The 21,982-nt window shown below is 32.4% G+C and overlaps 1 protein-coding gene across 2 annotated transcripts in view; it reads right to left on the reverse strand.

Annotated features, from left to right (window-relative positions):
• Window positions 1-21,982, reverse strand: part of Usp47 (ubiquitin specific peptidase 47) — a 105,673-nt gene that overhangs the window by 17,564 nt on the left and 66,127 nt on the right. For both annotated transcript variants that reach the window (XM_058576956.1, XM_046437973.2), the window contains 9 exons: window positions 19,276-19,443; window positions 12,913-13,044; window positions 12,358-12,434; window positions 11,765-11,820; window positions 9,368-9,480; window positions 8,326-8,430; window positions 5,475-5,682; window positions 2,624-2,739; window positions 5-124 (listed from right to left, as the gene is read on the reverse strand). In XM_058576956.1, coding sequence (XP_058432939.1) covers window positions 5-124; window positions 2,624-2,739; window positions 5,475-5,682; window positions 8,326-8,430; window positions 9,368-9,480; window positions 11,765-11,820; window positions 12,358-12,434; window positions 12,913-13,044; window positions 19,276-19,443 — 1,095 coding nt within the window. The remainder of the gene's footprint in view (window positions 1-4; window positions 125-2,623; window positions 2,740-5,474; window positions 5,683-8,325; window positions 8,431-9,367; window positions 9,481-11,764; window positions 11,821-12,357; window positions 12,435-12,912; window positions 13,045-19,275; window positions 19,444-21,982) is intronic.

The following is a 21,982-nucleotide window of genomic DNA, read 5'->3' on the forward strand; positions in this document are numbered from 1 at the left end:
ATACCTTGTTACTTCTAAAAAAACCTTCAGCTTTCAGGGTTTTACTGGGTACACTGAGAAGACGCAAATCATTATAGCAGCGTTCCAGTACTATTCTCATGGTCTCAGCAGGTAAATGGATGGCCTACAATGAAAGTAATTTCATAAAAAAGTACTCTTTCAAAAGTACTTCTGCTTGATGTAGAAAGTTCTTAAAAATATCAGAGAGAAAATAAAGAGAAAAATAATTTTGGCAGAGGTTTTAAAATTTTTGGAGAATCTAAGGAAAAAATTACTAGTTATATCCATTAATTAAGATATGAATTAGAAAAACAAAGTATCTCTTGTAAATGTATGCTCTGAAACTATTTTAAAGGTAGGATTTTTTTGCTAAAGAAAAGTACTGAAATCATATCACCTCCTCTACATGCTCTCACACAGCATGTAGAGGAGGTGATATGATTCTAAAGGCAGTGAGTAATTGACTTTGAGAATTGATGTCAAACCAACAGTTAAAACATCTTAGTTTTTTGATAGACCCTGCTATATATTGTAAATAAATTGTTGATGCTTTTACTAAATCAGTTTTAATCTGTTGAAAATGGGATTAATACCAAGTTATTCTGAAATTCCACATCCTTAATTTTTGCAGTAATTTTAACAATTTCAGATAAAATGAGCAAATAAAATAATTTATTTAAAAACAATTTGTTTTCAATACAACTAATGGTGTCAGCTATGAACATCAAATTCTCAGGCAGCTTCACTATACTTTGAAACAGTATATTTATGTGGGGTACAGTGGCATACACCTGTAATTCCAGCAGGTGAGGTAGAAAGATCACAAGTTATAGACCAGTCTCAGCAATTTAGTGAGTCCCTGTCTCAAAGTAAAAATTAAAAAGGATTGGGGGTGTTGCTCAGTGGTAATACACCCCTGTATACAATCCTCACTATTAGAAAACAAAAACAAAAACAAACGATATTTGCTAGCACAATGTCCTATGACTACATTTTTTTTCCTCCTCCTCTTCTTCTTCTTCTTTTTTCTTTTTTTTGTTGGCACTGGGGATTGAATCCGGGGGCACTTAACCACTGACCACATCTCCAGCCCTTTTTTGTATTTTATTTAGAGACAGGGTCTCACTGAGTTACTTTACTAAATTGCTGAGGCTGACTTCGAACTTGCGATCTTCCTGCCTCAGCCTCCGGAGCTGCTAGGATCACAGGCTGCGTGACCACACAGTGTTACATTTATTTCTTAAACATATTTTTCCTTAACAAGATTATTAGCTTCATCAGGGAAGGAATCAGTACATTATGTGTGTGTGTGTCTGTATCCTATGTGAATGCTTATATTCCAGACTAAACTGAAATTCTTTACATCTAGCATTTGTATTGTTTAAATGAAGAGTAATTATATTAACACAGTATGAATTTATTAGCAATTTAATCATAAAAAATATAATTTTGCAACATTGTTTGTCTCCTGAATATTATTACTTTGGCAAAAGTGTTAGAAGTCATTGTTTTGTGTTTAACATAATAATTGCCACCAATTCTAATAATAGTTACAATTTTTTTCATACAAAGCACTTATTTTTTAATGTTTATGGCAACCCTGCTATACTGGTATTAAACCCCCAGATAATGAGATAAAAGATAAAATGGCTAAAACCCAGACTCAATTTCCTAATTTTCAATTACTGAACAATTTTCAGTACACGAGTTGGAGAACCCTGTAAAATTTTGCCTGCTCATGTGTTCAAGGTTCTATAGTGTACACAACGCCTGAAAAGACAGTAACCATTTGTCTGAAGTAGACTAGCCCATTCCCCAAAGAAATTTAAATGTTTTCATCATCATATTTTTCCAGTTCAAAAATCTGGAACAAGACTATTTTCTCTATCACCAACTTGCATAATGGGACCAATATTTAAGTCATCCCCTTCCCTGTCGAGTCTGCTTCCTCACCTCACTCCTCTATTGCTATTAATATATCACCTTTCCGTCACCCAAATTTGAAGCTTTTCAGGGTCTCTGTACTCCTATTTTATACCAACTTTCACCAATTAAAAGTCCTACAGAGTCTATTTATATAATCACTCTCACAATCTATCATAAGCTCTACTTTCTCTAATTTCCAGCCATATGCCTTCAACTGAATTATTTCAACAGCTTCCTCATCCCCATTTCTGACTTTCCTTCAATCCATCTGAATCACCAGTCTACTGTCAGTAGACTTTTCAATCTATAGCACAGATCTGTTCATACTACTGCTGTACTTAAAAAAGAAAACAAATTTAAAAATCTACTCTCTATTGCCTGCACCAAAAGAGAGCCCAAATTTTCACTATTCCTGTTTAAAGCCTCCCATTAAATAACTAAATTTACATCTCCAGGCCCGCTTCACAATGACCCACCCAAGGCTCACAAGTCATGGTTATGTGTATTTGCTTCATGATTTCTTGCCTCCATACTTCGTTCAATCTGTTCCTTCTATCTGAAATGTCCTTTCCTACTAGAGTTGTGCCCTAACTATAAAAACTGCCTCTTAAGGTAGAGCCTACATTTTACTTATAACTATCACACAGTGCCTCTAGCAGGCCCTCAAAGATATTCACTGACCAATTTTAAAACTTACCTTTGAAATCAGTTGTTTGAACTCTGTAACCGTCTGATTTAAGTAAGCTCGAACAGTTATGGGAGCAGCTACAGTTTCTGCCTTTAGATCAACAACATGAACTTTCACCATCACTTCTGTTACATTTGAAAACACAAAAACATAATTGGAGGTTATTTTTTAAATCTATTTCATATGAGCACTGCATTCTTAATGTGTTTCTAATAGATGAGTGCTGCTAACAGTGTTAAAACAGTGTTTCTAATAAGAGAGTATTTTCTAATTACCAATATATAAATGTACTTTATACACATAACACATGTTTAAAACTTCTTCACAATTTATCACAATACAAGCAAAGAGACACAAGGAAATGAGGCTAGTTAAAAAGTTCTCTTAGATTTCTTTAAAAATAGCAGTCTTCACTACGAAGTATTAGTTTTGCCCTCTGCACTATACATTACCTACAAAAGTAAAATGTGATTTTTAAAAATGTATGGCTTTATTTCCTTCTAAAACGTAACTACTGACAAATTTATTAAGCACATTATTAAAAATCACCGTGGATGGGAATGCAAATTGGTGCAACCAATATGGAAAGCAGTATGGAGATTCCTCAGAAAACTTGGAATGAACCACCATTTGACTCAGCTATCCCCACTCCTCGGTTTACACCCAAAAGACTTAAAATTAGCATCCTACAATGACACAGCCACATCAATGTTTATAGCAGCTCAATTTACAATAGCTAAACTATGAAACCAAACTAGATGCCCTTCAGCAGATGAATGGATAAAGAAAATGTGGTGCATATACACAATGGAATATTATTCAGCCTTACATAAGAATGAAATTATGGCATTTACAGATAAATGGATGGAGCTGGAGAATATTATACTAAGAGAATATTTATCATGCTAAGAGAAATAAGCCAAACTCCAAAACCCAAAGGCCAAATGTTTTCTCTTATAAGCGGACACTGATCCATAATGGGGCGTGGGGGGCAGACAGAAGAATGAAGGAACTCTGGATTATACAGAGGGGAGTAAGGGAAGGGTAGGAGGTGTGGTGATGGGAAGGATGGTGGAAAGAGATGGACGTTATTCCCTATACACATGTATAATTATACTCCAGGTGTGACTGTACCATGTACAGCCAGAGAAGGAGAAATTGTGCTCCATTTATGTACAATGTATCAAAATGCATTCTACTGTCATGTATAACTAATTAGAATAAATTTTTAAAAATGGGAAGGGGAGAGAATGGGAGGGAAAAGTGAGGATTATTAATTGAAATCAACTTCTAAAGCTCCAAATAGAACAAAAACCATAGCACTAAATAAATATAAATATATTATATATGTAAATATATAAATATAATATATATAAATAAATATGAATATAAATATCTAGAGACTGCAAAACAAATACTATAGGGGATATATATATAGAATCTCAGTGGCTTTTAAACAGCTTTCATTAAACCATTTATGACTTTGCTCATAATCTAAGTTCTCCTTTCCTCTCCTCACTTTTCCTCTAACACATGGAAAATTCTGCACAAAAAAAAAACTAGTCTGATTTATCTGTTTTGTTTTACTTAAATCCTTCACATTACACTTTAATCATGCTTTCTCTTATGTTTTTAGGAGATCATGTTTATAACCAAACTTTTACTTCATTGGAAAACAAATGATTTTCAAGTACTATATTTAATAGTCACTTTGTTTTAACCTCATGTCATTGCTCAGATTTTCCCCCCATGTTGCTAAATCTAAATGATAAAATAGACTTCATGATAATTAGTGAATAGTAGAAATTACTTTATCCATTTATAATTCGTAGTTACATTCTCAGTTCTTTTTTGATTTTATTGCTGACTCATGGTATCCTTTAATTGTATCCTTTTTTCTATCTAGTTAAGAAAGTTCTTCAGGGGAATGCTACAGAAAGAGCAGAGTTCAACTGCAAAAGGCACCAAGTTTTCAAAAATAAAATTTCCCCCCATGAGAGAAATATGGGTTCCATGGAAGAATATTACATTTTAATGTACTTTGGAAAGAAGAGCCTTCATAAAATAGGAAGGCCTGCGGGATCCACAGAGGAACAGAATATGAAAGGGCACAATAAGATTTCTAAGTTCAACTTTCAGGGATAAAAATTAGAGAACACAAATCTGAATTTTGACTTCCCACTAATGGACAGGAGTTAGAGTCAAGATACAACAGTAAGAATTTTGTAAAATTATGCTTGGATTTTTCCTCCTATTTATTATGCTTTACATACAGTTTTCTAGTAAGAAAACTCTGGAAATGAAGAAGACCATGTAACTCTTTAGGGACTACTCTGGAGAGAGTAGGGGCATTATACTTTGCTTTCCAAGTCATTCTCAAAGAAAAGGGCAAATGTGCTAAGGAAATATGACAGAATTCATGAAAAGAGCAAAAAGCCCCCTGGGGTCTGTAGAAAGAGATTGGAAATGTGGTCAGTGATAGGGTTAGGAATCCACCTCTTCCAAAAAACACTAAAAACAGAGACGTTCTGGCAATAAGTTTTTTTGAAGCAAGGAAAAGAGACTGAGGTAAGAGGAAGAGTGAGATCCTCCTAAGAGATTAGCTGCTAATTTCAGGGATTTATGGCATATAGGATTATTCAGTACCAAATGATTCAGTACTACAAAGTAAAGAAGAAAAATCCCATTGCAGACTTCTTGCTGATGTTATTCATTTCCAAGCTTATTGCTAACTACTTCAATTATTCTAAATGTTAAGAATATATTTAAAGGTTTAAATTATATCTATTTCTATAAACAGAACATTTTCTTGTGAAAATTTTAAATCCAGTACAACTAAAAATAGCATAAAATTGCTTACCTCCAGGTTTATAAGACTGGAAAACTTGATCAGGCTTTCTTGTCTCCAGAAGTAGGTCAAACATATACGTTGACTTGACTCCACCTAGAAGAAGTCCCATTGGTGTATCTTCTTCTCCTTCATATGATCGTTCTAGATAATCATGAAACTCATCATATTTAACAAGGCGACAGCAATCCAAGGGTATTACCTCTTCTAAATCCATCATCTAGAAGAAAACAACCCAAGCAAGAGAAAAAAAAAATAATAGTGTTTAGTCCTGTGTGTGATAATCCTATTAATTAGTCAATAGTCTTAACAAAATCTATGTAGTTATGATTTGAATCAAAGACATCAAAGCTATGGAGACAACTTAAATGTGATTTTTAAATGACCATGTTTCAAATCATATACTATGCACTAATATATTTTAAAGACTTTTACTTATTTATTTTAAGAAAAAGGAAAAAGAAGTTTTATTGCTTCGCTAGCAAATAAGAAACATGGAGGACTCCTGTCCCAGAGTCTGTGATTCTCCCCATCAGGAGAGGGTTATATCTTCCCCCCCCAACAGTCAAGGACCAAACTCTGCCTTGAGCCAGCTAGGCAAGCACTCTGCCACTGAGCTAAATAATCCCCAACCCCTGAATAGAGGGTTTTTAAAAAGATGATTCAAATGCTACATTCTACATGTCCACAATAAAGACTTTTTTATATGAAAAAATTAACATTCTAAACTTTAGATGGACTCAAAATCAATATATTACAATCTACTGTAATTACTAAGCTAGAAACACATGGGAGAACAACAACCAAGTAGAACACGCATCTTTGGTTTTTTGATCCAATATATAACAGAATTGATAACTTGACTATCTAGTAATATCCTACTAGACAGGAGAATGCCATAGCTCTTATAGCCATCATAAAGATTATGGTTTCTATTTCTTCTAAGTGTTATCCATTCCTCTGTGGACATAACCTTTACTATCAGTCTCCAGAATACCTACAAAGCATAGTTTGAGAAATTCATTTCTGGATGTTCCTCTAGCTCATGTCACTAGTAGATAATGTACCCTGGAGGCAACATCTCATGAATGGGAAACGAGCCTCCTGGAGAAACATAGTAGGACTGCTAGGAAGTATTCAATGTCCATGAAGGGGTTGTGTTTACGACTGTAAAGGAAGATCTAAAGGCCTTAGTGTGTACCTCTTGATCTCTATTTCACTACCTCCCACCCCCAGAGAAGCAGCTCTATTTTGGGTATATAAGATTGATCTCTCTTTTCTGTTTGACTCTTTGTGAACTTTTACTTCCTACTTTCGAGATAAATATTTTTTTCCTCCTATATTAAAAAATGGATGAACTATCAACTATCCTTACTGCTATAACACTAATTGAACTTACTGTGTAAAATTGTATTTTGTTAAGTTATTTTCTCCACTTTAGTCTAATTTGGTTTTACCCCTGTTTTACAGAGATGATGCTTAAGTCCAACACTAGGTTTAAAGGATTTTGCTACAATGAGGTAAATCCAGAGCCATCCATCCATCTTACTGTTTGTTCCTTCACTTACTCATTTACATACCCACCCAATTTGGACTCTAATATATACCAGGAAAGTATTAGAAATGAAATAATGAGCAAAACCAGAATAATATCTGCTTTTCATGTGCTTACAGACTAGAGAAGAACAGTGATATTAATTAAAACAGCCACACAACAAAATGTAAAAATTTCGACATTGGTAAATGCTTTATAAGAGCAGGTATATAATACAAACAGTTCTCAAATTTTATATACCCAAGAATCCCCTGGGATCCTGTCTAAAATGCATTATTCCCAAGTTGAACACAGAAATTCTGATTCATTTGTAAAAATTAGCATTTTTAAATAAGAACATTATTTTTATTGTGATTCTGATACAGGTTATGCACTGGCTCACACTTTGAGAAAAGTATCAGCTATCTTGTGAGCTGTTTTTAGTTGTCTAATTAATCATACATATAAAATATACAAAATGATAAAGTATAGAATTTTTCTCTAGGTAATGAATGCCTAACTTTAGTTAAGTTTCTATTAGGTTTTTTATGGAAAAGGGAAATTTTTCATTTGTCAAGAACCACAAATGATATTTTGAATAATCCGGTAAGAGTGCTTCTCTATTTACCTTTCCAACCCCACAAGTAACTTTTCATAATTCTTAGAACAAAATGTAATATCATTCCTATAAGGTATCATAATTTATTTTGTTATTCTGTGCTCTAATTCAAGATAACGTAAACACAGTACTCCTTCTTTTTGTTTCTTGAACATGCCAAGCACTTCCTTTACCTCAGAGCTTTATGCATGCTGCCTTCTCCACTTAGAATAATGTTCCCCAAATATCTCTATTCTGGTTAAGATCTCAGAATAAGTTATTTCAAAATATTATTGAGTTAGCTTATAAAGAATCAACGCAAATTGGGATGTTTAAATACTATTTTTTTCTAATGTGTTATAAACCCTATGTGGGTAGTAACCATCTTTTTCTGATATCTCTAATGCTTCATATAGTAGCTACTTAATAAATAGCTGCTAAATGACTGGAAAGAACAAATAAATATTTTGTTTTTAATTATAATTAACTGGCTTTCAGAATAAGGAAGTTCTCAAAATCAACTGAGTATATTTTCCAAAGAAGAATAAAAGAGAACTGAATTAATGGGCTATAAATTTATTGCAAGAGCTTACATTACTATTAACTATAATAAAAATTTAGGAAATTATAATAATGTTATATAAGTTTATCAATAATTAAATGCGATGAATAGTAAATAACAATTATTTAAAGTGAAAAATACAAAGATAAATAAATGCAACTAAACATACCTTATAAGCCATTTCTACTGCTTCCTTTAATGTCTTATCCTTATGAACCTCCAATTTATTTTCCATCATTACTTGTTTTATAGGATGTGAACAGAATAATTTTATCTAGAAAATGTAAAATATCATTAACTTAGGATCAAGAGTCAAAGCTTAATTGTTTTATAGATAGCATTTTTCCTAATGTCAAAATACTGTCATTAAAAAAAAAAAATCTAATCTGGCTCATTCTCTTTATATCCATACTTCTCACTAATTGACAGTAACTCTCTCCCTTTCTTTTTTTGGTACTGGGGATTCAACCGAGGGGGTGCTTAACCATGGAGCCACATCCCCAGCCTTTTTTATTTTTTATTTGAGACAGGGTCTTGCTATGTTCCTTAGAGCCTTGCTAAATTGCTGAGGCTGGCCTTGAACTTGTGATCCTCCTGCCTCAGCCTCCCAAGTCCCTGGGATTACAGATGTGAGAACTGTGCTCGGCTGAGACTATATCTTAAAATAATTAAAAATGTTAATATTAAATATTGTATACTTCTTTGTAAGTATGTATCATAATCATTCCAATTCTAAGTAATAATCATTCCTCTAATGATAAATATTCAGGTTGTTTTCAGTGATAAAATATCCTCTATGATAAATGTATGGGTCGTTTCCAATTTTGGAAAATACTGAGATGAATATGCTTCTAGTCATGAAGTATCATCATTTTATTAGGTAACATTTCTATAAGAAAAATTATATAAAAGAATATGAATTTGCTTAAGGTTCTTGATAAATACTATTCATAAAAATTTTAACAATTTTTTAGCAGCATATGAGAATGCCCACCTCACTGCAGCTTCACCAGCACCAAGCACTGTCATTACGTAACTGAGTTTTTATATATCAAATCAAATCAATTTTAGTTTTATAGTAGAGTTGGTATACTATTTAATGATCAAGATTGTATGTGTCTGTAGATTCAACCAAATGAGTAAGTTATGAGAACTGTTAAGCAAATTTAAATAACACTTTTCAATTAAAAGTAAAATTGATGGAATCTAACCTTGCATGTATTACGCTCAATTTCCCGTTGTCTCTTTTCTTGCTCTTCCAATTCTCTCTCTCTCTGCACCAAGTTTTTAATGTGTTCTGGGTATTCATCCACTTCTAGAAATTCTATCCATAATAAAAACAGAATAAGACAGTGTCAATGAAATTGGGATTCTTTTGTTCATGCTTTTCTACTATGCTCCCTGTCATATCCTATTACTCTGTACTCATGGAAATGTATTTCAGTTACATTCTTTCCTCAACTTGGAACACAAGCTTATTCTAGGCAAAGATGAAGAGGTATTGCTAGTCAGGCTCATATTTTAAAAAGCCACATATTCATCGAAATTGGCTTCTGACTCCAGGAGACCTTGAGCATGTAAACTAAGATTTTAGAGTGAAAAGACCCCTCTAAAATTCAAAAACAAAACCATTTCTAATTTCAAATTGTGCCATCACCATTGAATTGTGTAACCTTGGGCAAGTTTATGTCTCCAGACTCAGGTTTCTTTATACCTGAATAGCATCTACGCCACACAATTATTGTCTGGGAGAAAATAAAATTTGATAAATGCCACTGCTATTGTAGTTGCTACTACTACAAAAACTACCTATTTGTTATTATTCTGCACTAGGATTATCTTTCCTTTGTCCTTGAAGTAATCTTTTAGTTGCTTTCTAACCAGTATTATCTTTCCTTTGTCCTTGAAGTAATCTTTTAGTTGCTTTCTAACCAAATAAGGCTGAGTGACAAAACTGATAACTTTATCTATTACATTTCTCTCTGCATACTGTCATTTGAAAAATAACCAGTTAAAAGAAAACAGAATACACAAAAATTATTACAAAGACCTACATACAAATTATTTTTTAAGGAAGCTTTTATAATAATTTTAACTTCACATGTAACTCAAAGTAATAATACAAGTATCATTAAATAAGGAGAACAGTTGATACCAAAGGTTCATGTCTCCATAAAAGGTAAAAATGCAATGGTTTTAGAAATGAGTTATAAATTTAAAATTATTCACTATATATCATATAGCGCCCTCTGGTGCTTTATAACAAAACTAGAGCTTAGGGAGTAAAGGCTAGATCTATACATAAATTACAAAACTGGGTCAGCCTCCAGACTAACTGGAACAAGTTAGTCTTTGATGTACAGTTTCTTTATGATATAATAAGAATGATTACTTGTGTTCTTAAAACTCACTAAATAGTAAAGTCTACATTAAATTGTTTAATAGTTACTGTATGACAGATCCTAGATATACTTTTGGTAGAAAGATTATTAAGTTCTAAGCCTTCTATCAGCTGACTCCACAATTTGATGAGGGCTCACAAAAAATGTGAACAAAAACACTGTAATGCTAAAGATTCACTAATAGTATGACAGTTTCTAAAAAAGTATGTTGAAATCAAAGGCAGTGATTGTTTTTAATTATAAAATGAATATGGGCAAAAACTTCATCTCTGTATGTATCTACATATTCATACACAACCCTGTTAACAATACTGCATGAATCAGTCAAAATTAGCAAGAAAAAACAAGAACTGTAATTTTAAAAGCAATTATTACCAATAAGTAAAAAAACAAAAAACAAACAAACAAAAATATACTTTACATTTAGAATTATTTCTGGGATTCTTACTAACATTAAAATGTATTAAATGAGAAATTATACCCCATTTGATTCAAATGTATGATATGTCAAGATCATTGTATTGTCATGAGTAACTAATAAAATTAATGTAATAAAGGATGCATATTAGAGTCATACAAACTTACTTGCTTTTTAATAAAATAAGCAGAGATACTTCACTCTAGTTCCTAAAAATGTCTATAGAGTGTTTCAGGTCATCTAGGGATTCCATTTTTTAGATACTAACAAACCCCAAAAGCTTGAAATTGAAGAAAATAATGGCTAAATTTGAGTTTTTATCACATGTAAGATATGAAGCTAAATTCTTAAAATGTTATTTCATTTTTATAACAACCACACAAAATGCTTTTATTAATGCATTTGACAGATGTGTAAAGAAAGATTTTAGAATGGTTAAATAACTTGCTCTAGGACATGCAGCTGGTTGAGTTATGAGGACCTACACAGGACTGGAATTATTATCACTGTACCAAAGTGCACATAATTCAAAACTTACTGCAAAAATAAATATCCAATTTATTTAAGGAAAAATAAGTGTTACCTTGTTCTTAATATACTTAAAAAATTTAAATTTTTTTCCAAGTGTTTTTACCACTTACTTTAAAAAAGTCTTTATAATTCTTTCAAGTATTTAAAAACCTATTTTTCTATCATTTAAAAATGGTTATGTGGGTTTACAAAACTTGTAAAAGAAATGAGTTTATACTATAATTAAAATCAAGTCAAATAACTGTAGGTTAACATACTTGCATTTCTTGTTGGATCCTTCAGTCTATATATCAGCATATATGCATTTGTGGAGCTAGTAGAAACATAAAAAAGATTAATAGGGACAAAAAGTAACAAATATTCATTTAAAATTGTGTGTTTTTAAATTTCAAACAATCACAAAGCCATACCACTATTCAGATACATTACAATTTAAAGTATTCCAGAAAGAGGAAAGTCTACATTTTTTTAATGACATATTTATGAAAAAATTCTTTATCTCTTCTTGGTAACATAGTAAAGTGTTCAACAAAGCCATGTACTGAAATGAGAACTGTCAGTCAGCAAAATTTTTTTCTGGAAGGAACCAGAAAGAAAAATCCTTAGGCTTTGTAGGCCAGATGGTCTGTGTTACAACTACTCGAAATATGTTCTTGTAGTGTGAAAGCAACAACACAACCTATATAAACAAAAGACTATGTCAGTATTCCAATAAAACTTTATTTCTAAAATCTGGAGAAGGGCTGAATTTGGCCCATGGGCTGTGGTTTACAACCCAGGGGTTAATATTTGAGAATAAATACTTGGGAGAAGTTAGAATTAATTTAAACTTATGAACACTAAAAATTACCTTGCAAAAGCACTGGAATAATATCCTCTGCTTCCTGAAGATCCACCATGTGTTTTCTTAATGTCTTCTTGTGTTATCTAAAAAGTTGTTATATTATTTTGTTTTGTAAGATCTATGGCACCATTAAATTAAGGCCAATATATAATCCAATCTATTAATTAGAGATTCAGATGCTACACAGATCCTCAAGAGGAACTAGATATCAACTAAAAAGGAACTAGATATCAATTAAAAAACTTAATGATAATTAGTGGCTGCTTACCAGCCAGTCAGTTCTAGTGTTCCTAAAGACATATGAAGCACAAGGAACACATGAGAGGGCTCAGGGCAAAAGAAAAATTAGTAGTCTATCTTGGGAAACATTCACAAGCTCAAACAAAACAAAGAACTACAATAAGCAAAAGCAAGAAATTTACTGAAAATGAAAAACTTATTTGAAGTGGGTCTTGAGATAACATTATTATACAGATATTTCCATTTTAAATAAACCCTATTGTTGGTTAGAAATACCCCTACTCCTGCCTTTCAGAGCACTAATCTGAAAGGACGCCTTACCCGGCTAACATGTTGATCATTGAAGCTGTACCACTGCTCATCACTGAATGACTTTATACAAGCATAATAATGACCACCAGCAGCACTCCCCGAATGAACCATAACAGAGAAAAGCTCATAGATCAAGGAATTCTGAGGGAGGAAAAAAACCAAAAGTAATTCAGAGAGGAAAATCACAAAACTCTTATTTGACTATTTCCTTATCTCTACTAACATATAGAGATATTGATATTGTCTTACCTATCATAGGTTAACTCTTCCCTAAGATAAAATTAAAATGACAAGTCACCAAAAAAATTTTATATCTCACAAATTTTACTCGGTGTATTCCTTCACATTTTAATTTTACGATAACCTTTGGAACTATATTTATCTATAAATAAGAACTTAGGTAAAAAATTAAAGAACATTCTGAAATTAGAAGCACCAGCTAAGTACAATTTTTAACATGCACAGTGAACATCAAGAAATCTCATATGAAATACTGTTTTTTTATTCAAATAAGATTCTATTTCCTTTACAAAAGAGCTAAGAGCTATAATAATTTGGAACATTTTCTAATGTGCTTATGTAGTATCTGTGATAGAATGATCTGTTAATCTGATATCTCTCCCTTATATTAAGAATGAATTCTGAATTCTATCTTATCTATAATAAAATTATTTCTTAATAATGTCCTCTTCAGTTAACAATTCTTCACAGAAGGACACTATTAAAGCAATGTTGAAGTTATTTTTGAAAGAAAATAGAAATAAAGGGATTTATTTTAAAAAGAGATGATTTACAAACGAATTGCCTTATATTTATGGCTATCATTTCTTTCAGCAGCTCAGACACTTCACAGGTCCAAAGATACTTGGAGATACTAAAGATCTTGCAGACCAGTAATTCTTTTACAAAAGGGACAGGGAGGAAGATGGAAATAAAAGAAAGGTAAAAAGGTTAAAAAGGCAATTTGATATGAGAAGATTCCCCAGCTGCTACCAAGCGAATTTTTTTAAAAGTTCTTTTTAGATATACATGATAAGAGTGTATTTTGACATTCTACATACATGGACTCCAACTTATTCTAATAAGGATCCCATTCTTGTGGTTGGTTGTACATGATATGGAGTTTTACTGGTTGTGCATTCATATATGAACATAGGAAAGTTATGTCTGGTTTTACTATCTTCCCCATTCCCATAGTCCCTTCCCTTCATTCAACTTCTATTCTCCACCTCTCCCTCATTGTGGGTTATTAACTTTTCTACAAGAACTAGAGCTTCTCTTATCCACCTCCCCTCTTCTTCTTTTTTCTTTTTTTTATATTTATTTTTTTAGTTGTAGTTGGACACATTACATTTGTTTTATTTACTTATTTTTATGTGGTGCTGAGGATAGAACCCAGGGCCTCACATGTGCTAGGCAAGCGCTCTACTGCTGAGCCACAACCCCAGCCCCTTCTTTTTTCTTTTTTGCAGTATTGGGGATTGAACCCAGGTCCTCACATGTGAGGCAGGCGCTCTACCACTAAGCTATTAAAGCCCCAGCCCTAATTCTTTAAGAAAAGGCATTTTTTTCCTCTGAGAAGTCTCATAACACTCAGTTTATCTTAAATAACTTTAAACTGACTGTAATTAATACTGAAGTTTCTAGAACAAATTTTAATTATGCCTGAAAACTTCCTTGTGTAGTTAAATTTTATTTCTAAAACTAAGATTTACCATAGTGACAGAGGCTTCAGAATTTACTTGCAATCCAGAATTTGTTTTTAAAGCACTAAACAACTTATGAAATGCAAAACTATACATAATTTATCATCATAGGTTTTTCATGCATCAGATCTTTTAAAAATTACCTTTAGAAAGTGTGAATAAACAGATTAAAATTCCCTTAAAAGAACGTGAGATGAGACAAATACTGGATGCGATTGAATGATATGAATAATATTTTATTATATGTAGACACCTTTAAAACCTGCATCTATACATTTTAAAAATTTCATTATAATTAGCAAAGTCAAAATATAATTATTTCCTTGGAAAATTCTGAAGGTAGAAAATTCTAGATAACAAAGGTACACTGAATCGCCTTCCAAATCAGAATTACATAAACATACATATATAAATAAAAGATATTTATCATAAACCAAATATAAATATACAAACATAAACAAAAGATAATATGGTCTATATGAAAGAGTAAGGGTTCTCAAAAGCAGCACTTTTAGTTCCAAGTCAAACTTGATTGCTAAGAGGTAGAAAGGGGGGTTGGGGCTGTAGATCAGTGGAAAAGTACTTCCCTCGAATGTGTGAGGCACTGGTTTTGATCCTCAGAGACAAATAAAAATAAATGAGATACTATGTGTCCATCTACAACCAAAATGTAGAATGATAATTTGTAAATAAAATTACTTAAAAACATATCTATTATTCTATTTTAATGTTATTAACAAAATGATAGATTCTCTTAAATAAAATAAAAAGGGTATAAAACTTCAAACACAGTACTGGCAAACAAATTTACAAATTTCTAGATTTGGGTAGAACAACAGAGAGGCACAGAGACTAAATGATTTGCCCGAAGTGATACAGCTTGTTACTGTCAATGTCAGAATTAAAGCCTGGGATTATGTGAACTTCTCATGTTGAGGTCCAATAGTGAACATTTTAAGCTTTGAGGGTCATACAATGTTTGCCACAACTATTCAGTTTTTGTTAGGGCACTCTACAAGACATAGACAATATGTAAACAATGGAAATGGCTTGTTCCTATAAAACTATACTCACAAAAAACAGGGAGCACCAAGTGACAGAAATGAAAGTTCAGAAAACACCAAGCAGGATAAATCACTACCGATCCTCACAAAACAAACAAACAAACAAATAAATAAACCCACAAAAGATTTTTCACATTTAGGCTTATCATATTCAAACTGCATAAAACCAAAAACAAAGGGAAAAAAGTCTTCAAGGGAGCCAAAAGGGAAGTAGCACCTTACCTCAAGAAGAACCAAGATAAGAATTACAGCATACTTTTCATTATAAAGCATGCAAGCAAGAAGAGGATAGTGAAATATTTCAAGTGTTGAAGAAAAAAATTACCAGCAGCCTAGAATAATATATTCAGAGAAATAATTCTTCAAAAGTGAAGGAAACTGGATAGAAATCAGTTTAAAAGGAAAAGTAAAAAAATCTCACAAACATGAGGACATTTAAAAACAAAGAATCAAAGAGTCACATGAGAAAATATCTCAATAAAAATGAAAATAAAACCAAAATATATCAAAACATATGGATGTGTAACTAGTAAGGAGATTAGATTACTTCACTGGTAATGTTTGGTAAGTCTACCAAACATCTGAAGAAGAAATATACCAATTCTCTAAAATCACTTCCAAAATGAGGGAACACTTCATAATTCTTTCTATGAGCCCAACATTACTTAAACAAGATAAACATTTTACAAGACTGGAAAGCTACATACCTATGCCTCTCATGAACACAGATACAAAATCTATAACATACTAGCAAATTAAATTCAACAATGTCTAAAAAGAATTACATATCACAACAAAATAGGATTTGTTCCAGTTAAATAAAACTAATTCAATATTAGAAAATTAACCAATGGAATTCAAGATCAACATATCTAATCCCCATTCATGACAAAACAAACTAAAAAACCACTAAACAAACTAGGAATAAATGGCAAACCTCCTTAATATGACAATGAACACCCACAAAAAAATGTAGAGCCAATATCATACTTAATGGTATGAGACAGAAAGCTTTCTCCCTAAAGTATGGAGAAGGCAAGGATGGGGGATGGGGTCTCTCAACACCCCTAGTTAATGCTATATTAGAAGGCTTACTGAGTACAATAAGACAAGAAAAAGGCATACGTATTGGAAAGAAAGATATTAAACTGCCTTAAGTTGCAGATGATATGAGTATCCAGAAAAACAGGCCGATGGCTAGATTGGGCTCTTAAATCATAGTTTACCAACTCTTACAACAATGCAAGGTTCATTATGTCATGTATCCACTTATCCATTATACAACAATTCCTATTCATCTATCTGTGGTGAATGAGGTAATTTAAAAAGGCAAAGATAATAATGATCATCACATTCAACCATCATTAATTACCCCATGCCCTCTCCCTTCCCCTCCCACCTCTCTGCCCTATCTAGAGTTCACCTATTCCTCCCATGCTCCCTCTCCCTATCCCACCATGAATCAGCCTCCTTAAATCAAAGAAAACATTCAGCATTGGTTTTAGTCTCTTTTATTGTTGAGTAATATTCCATTGTACATATGCCACATTTTTTTTTTAATCCATCTATTGAAGGGCATCTAGGTTGGTTCCACATTTAGCTATTGTGAATTGTGCTGCTATAAACATTGATGTGGCTGTATCCCTGTAGTATGCTGTTTTTAAGTCCTTTGGGTATAGACTGAGGAGAGGGACAGCTGGGTCAAATGATGGTTCCATTCCCAATTTTCCAAGAAATCTCCATACTGCTTTCCATATTGGCTGCACAAATTTGCAGTCCCACCAGCAGTATATGAGTGTACCTTTTTCCCCACACCTCACCAATACTTATTGTTGTCTGTATGCATAATACATTCTGACTGGAGTGCATTTCTCTAATTGCTAATGATGATGAACATTTTTTCATGTGTTTGTTGATTGATTGTACATCAACTTCTGAGAAGTCTCTCTTCAGGTCCTTGGCCCATTTATTGATTGCATTATTTGTTTTTTTGGTATCTAGCTTTTTGAGTTCTTTATATACCCTAGTGATTTGTGATCTATCTGATGTGTGAGGGGTAAAGATTTGCTCCCAAGATGTACGTTCTCTATTCACCTCACAGATTGTTTCTTTTGCTGAGAAGAAGTTTTTCAGTTTGAGTCCATCCCATTTATTGATTCTTGATTTTAATTTTTGTGCCACAAGAGTCTTATTAAGGAAGTTGGGACCTAATCCCACATGATGGAGATTAGGGCCTACTTATCCAAAGTACATGTACGAAGACACGAATTGGTGTGAGTATACTATGTATACAACCAGAGATACAAAAAACTGAGTTCTATATATGTAATAAGAATTGTAATGCATTCTGCTGTTATATATACTGTTACATATAAATTTAGAAAAATAAATAAATAAAAAATACTAAGCCAGGCACAATGCAGCATGCCTGCAATCTCAGCTACTTGGGAGGCTGAGGGAGGAGGATCTCAAGTTCAAGGCCAATCTGGGCAATTTGACAAGATTCTGTCTCAAAACAAATACATAAAATGGGCTAAGGATGTAGCTCAGTGGTAAAGTGCTAGCCTAGCATGTGTAAGGACCTGGGTTCCATCTCCATTACTGGAAAAAATTTAAAAATAAGTAAATAAAAACTGAAACAAAACAAAAAAGGCAAAGAGTATTGGTGACAGTGATGAGAATGATGGCCTTGATCTAGTAACAGATTTATTCTAGTAAAACCCCATTCTTAAATACTGACCCCAAATCTCTATATTTAATATGACTCTAAGATTTGAGACTTCAAGTGATTTATTATTCACACCATGAACAGGACATTTCTACCTGTAATCCTTCCCTCAATAAAGCAGAATACATGAATGTGAAAGAAATGGTTTGATAAAACCTTAAAATCATTCACATAGAACAAAGAAAATCCTATCCCAGAGATTATCCAGATCTGTGGTTTTCAAATTATAATCCATGGAACTATATCATTTTCCAAAAGTGTCTAAGGACTGTTATGGGAGAGTAAAAAAGATTGAGAGCCTTGAATTTCTGCTACCTTTAAAAGATCAATTCTGTTATTAACTTTTTCAGAAGTATTCCTATGGCTAAGATTTTTCAAATCAACAGATTAAGTCCAACACTTTCATTTTGCCATATGAGAAAACTCAGATGATATATAAGGTTTGCTGACTTGCAGTACTTGGCAGAGCCGGTACTAGGATCTTGGTTTCTTGGTTGCTAAGCATCCTTTCTTTTGGGGGGAAGAGTGGAGGGTGGAGGGGTGAGGAAAATAGTTTATAGACCAGTCTCCCAAAAATTAATGTTCCCCCCAATAAGTAGGTTTTTTTCTAAGTTTAATTATGATTTTATACACATGCACATATACACAGAAAACTAACAACTTTAATAAGTCTTAATTTTTAAAAATGAAACTTTCAAAGAGTGTGATTCAAAACAGCTACACAATTATAAAGAAACTCAGAGATTATCTTCTCTTTTAAATAAAAAACAAGGGGCTGAAGTGTAGCTCCATATTAGAGCACCTGACCAGCAGGCATAAAGCCCTGGTTCAATCCCCAGAACCAAAAGCAAAACCCACAAACTATGAAAGGTACCTTTTCAAGTCCAGGTTTTGAAATCTTTTCAGTTCCACTATTGCTCTCAAGGCAGATTCCTTCATCAACACCATCATCATTGGAGAAATCATTGCTCATCTGATCACTATGACAACTACCTTCATTTTCTGCTCCACTATCAGTGCAACTTTCAGTCTGAGGAGATTTCTTAATAAAACAAAATTATCTTAAAATTATAAGCCAAATAAAGGAAAATATATTCATCAAAACTTTTTACCTACATTCTAACGTTTTCACATAATTTAACATATTCTTAATAATAAAAGTATGTAAGTAAATTTCTCTTAAGTAAAATTAAACAAGTAAAAAGGGTACTTTAATAGCATTTCTATCTTAAAATTTGAATGACAAATTAGTGATTCAGAATTCTATTAAACCCCATTTATGTTTATCATTGCATAGTATAAAATTATCAATTCTTTCAGCACAATTCATAAAAGCAGAGAAACTAAGCTCCAAACTGAGTTCCTTCTGTTTTCAAATCCCAGGAGACTATCTTCTCTTTTTTTGAACAAAAAGTCCAATTCAGTTTATCACTGTTAGGTATTATAGATAATTAGAAAAATAAGACATCATATCTATCCTCAGAATTTTATATTCTGATGAACAACAGGCAGAAATAACTATTTCATGTTTTATGTTTTAAAAAAAAAATCACATTCACACAAATTCAACTGAATAATTCTTAGAAATTCCCAAACAACCCTTTTCTTTAATATTTTATGGACATACCAAATGTTTTTATTTCAATAGTTTGAGAATTCTCTAAGATACAGACTCTTGGTATGTATAAGGCATTGCACAGAAGTTCTAGAATCAACTAAGCAATAAGTAACAAACTTTTCCCCCATGAATGTTGTAGGAACTGCATCTAGTATGCAGTCTGTTTCCCTCATGAAAGTCTGGTTAAAAGAAAAATGGTAGTGAAAACCAATTTCAGAACTTTAAGTCAAAAGAGATCATTTCTGAAACTACCCCAATTAAGCCAAAATATCTCTTCTCTCGAGAACTCTACACCTAGAACTTCCTTGTAAGAACCTACCAAACTTTATATCTAGGTTAAAAGAAATACATTAAGTACAGTTAAAACATGGATCTAATACACATCTATATTTAAGTAAAAATTCTACAAAGATTATATCTCCTTTGAAAAATTAGCATATTTCTTGTAGCTATTCTAATTAAAAAGTGTTGGAGACACTATTTTAAATTAAGCCTTTAAAAAGTTATCTGGCCAATTGCCATTTAGTAAACACCTACTTCATCTAAGGCATCATCACACAATAGCTATAAAAAAAAAATTATTATCCTTCAGATTAGGAAAAGTTATGTCAATTATCCAAGGTCAAGAAGCTGGCAAGAAGCAAGACAAAGGATTTGAACTGACATCTACTCTGGTTTTTTTGGTGGTATTGGGGATTGAACCCAGGGCCTTGCACATGATAGGCAAGCACTCTACACTGATCTACATCTTCAGCCCTTTTTAAGTTTTATTTTGAGACAGTGTCTCAGTAAGTTGTCCAAGCTTAAAATTCTCCTGCCTCAGTCTCCTCCTAAGTAGCTAGGATTACACGCTTTGAACTGACATCCAGTTAAACCCCGAAACATGTGCTCTTCTATACAATACTGCCTCCTGGTGCTTAAGAGTACTAAATAAAACTTGATAAATGTTTAAAATTATTTTTGAGCTCCTAGGAAAAGGCATTTTTATAAATATTGCAATCAATTTAAATCAGAAAAAAATGTTTCATGGTAGTTTTGAAAACAGAAAAAAGATTTATCACTATAACCACTATGCTAAATGATCATACATATTTCACAAAATACAATCAGAAGAGTTTTGAAAAGAATAGAGTGGGATATTATATATCTTTTACTAAATAACGCTAGAGAATTCTGGGAGGTCAATGAGTAGAAAGAAACTGATGATCATTTCATGTGTATGATAAAGTCCCATGATCAACCTATTTAAGTAAAGTTTTTTTTAAAAAAGAAAAATAGGGGCTGGGGATGTGGCTCAAGCGGTAGCGCGCTCGTCTGGCATGCGTGCGGCCCGGGTTCGATCCTCAGCACCACATACAAACAAAGATGTTTTGTCCACCGAAAACTAAAAAATAAATATTAAAAAATTCTCTCTCTCTCTTAAAAAAAAAATAGAACACTTTGCATTTCATATTCTTTTTAACCTAATTAACTTAAGAGCTAGAAAACCTTAAGTGAAAATAACTCAGATACTCCTTTTAATACAAGAAATTAAATTCATGCCACTTAAGTTTCTTTATTCATTCATTCATATATATTTGTTCCATGTTTAGTATATATCAGAAACAAAAAGCCCACTGGCAGATTTGTTTCAATAACTAAGAAATTATGAAATGATTACTTACAATCAAGAAAAAATTCCAGAGGTGAAATTCTTATTGCCTTTTCAAAGAGTTATCATAAATTACTTTGACAAACAAGAATATCTGATACGTAGTTTTTGGTGGTCAGGAAAAGTTTATACAAAAGTAAACTGTTTTTTTTATAGAAGTTTACATTAGAAAATAAGAAAAGCTTTTATCAAGGTGACCATCTAAATGGCATCTACTCTTAATTTACTTCAAACAGTTCTTTCAAAAGCATGTGTAACTAAAGTGGATTTATGAGAAATATTTTAAAAAAAGGAAATATAATAAATATTTAC

This window comes from Marmota monax, unplaced genomic scaffold, assembly GCF_021218885.2.
Source record: "Marmota monax isolate L192 unplaced genomic scaffold, Marmota_monax_Labrador192_F-V1.1 WCK01_AAM20220418_F8-fsc00061, whole genome shotgun sequence".
Taxonomy (NCBI): domain Eukaryota; kingdom Metazoa; phylum Chordata; class Mammalia; order Rodentia; family Sciuridae; genus Marmota; species Marmota monax.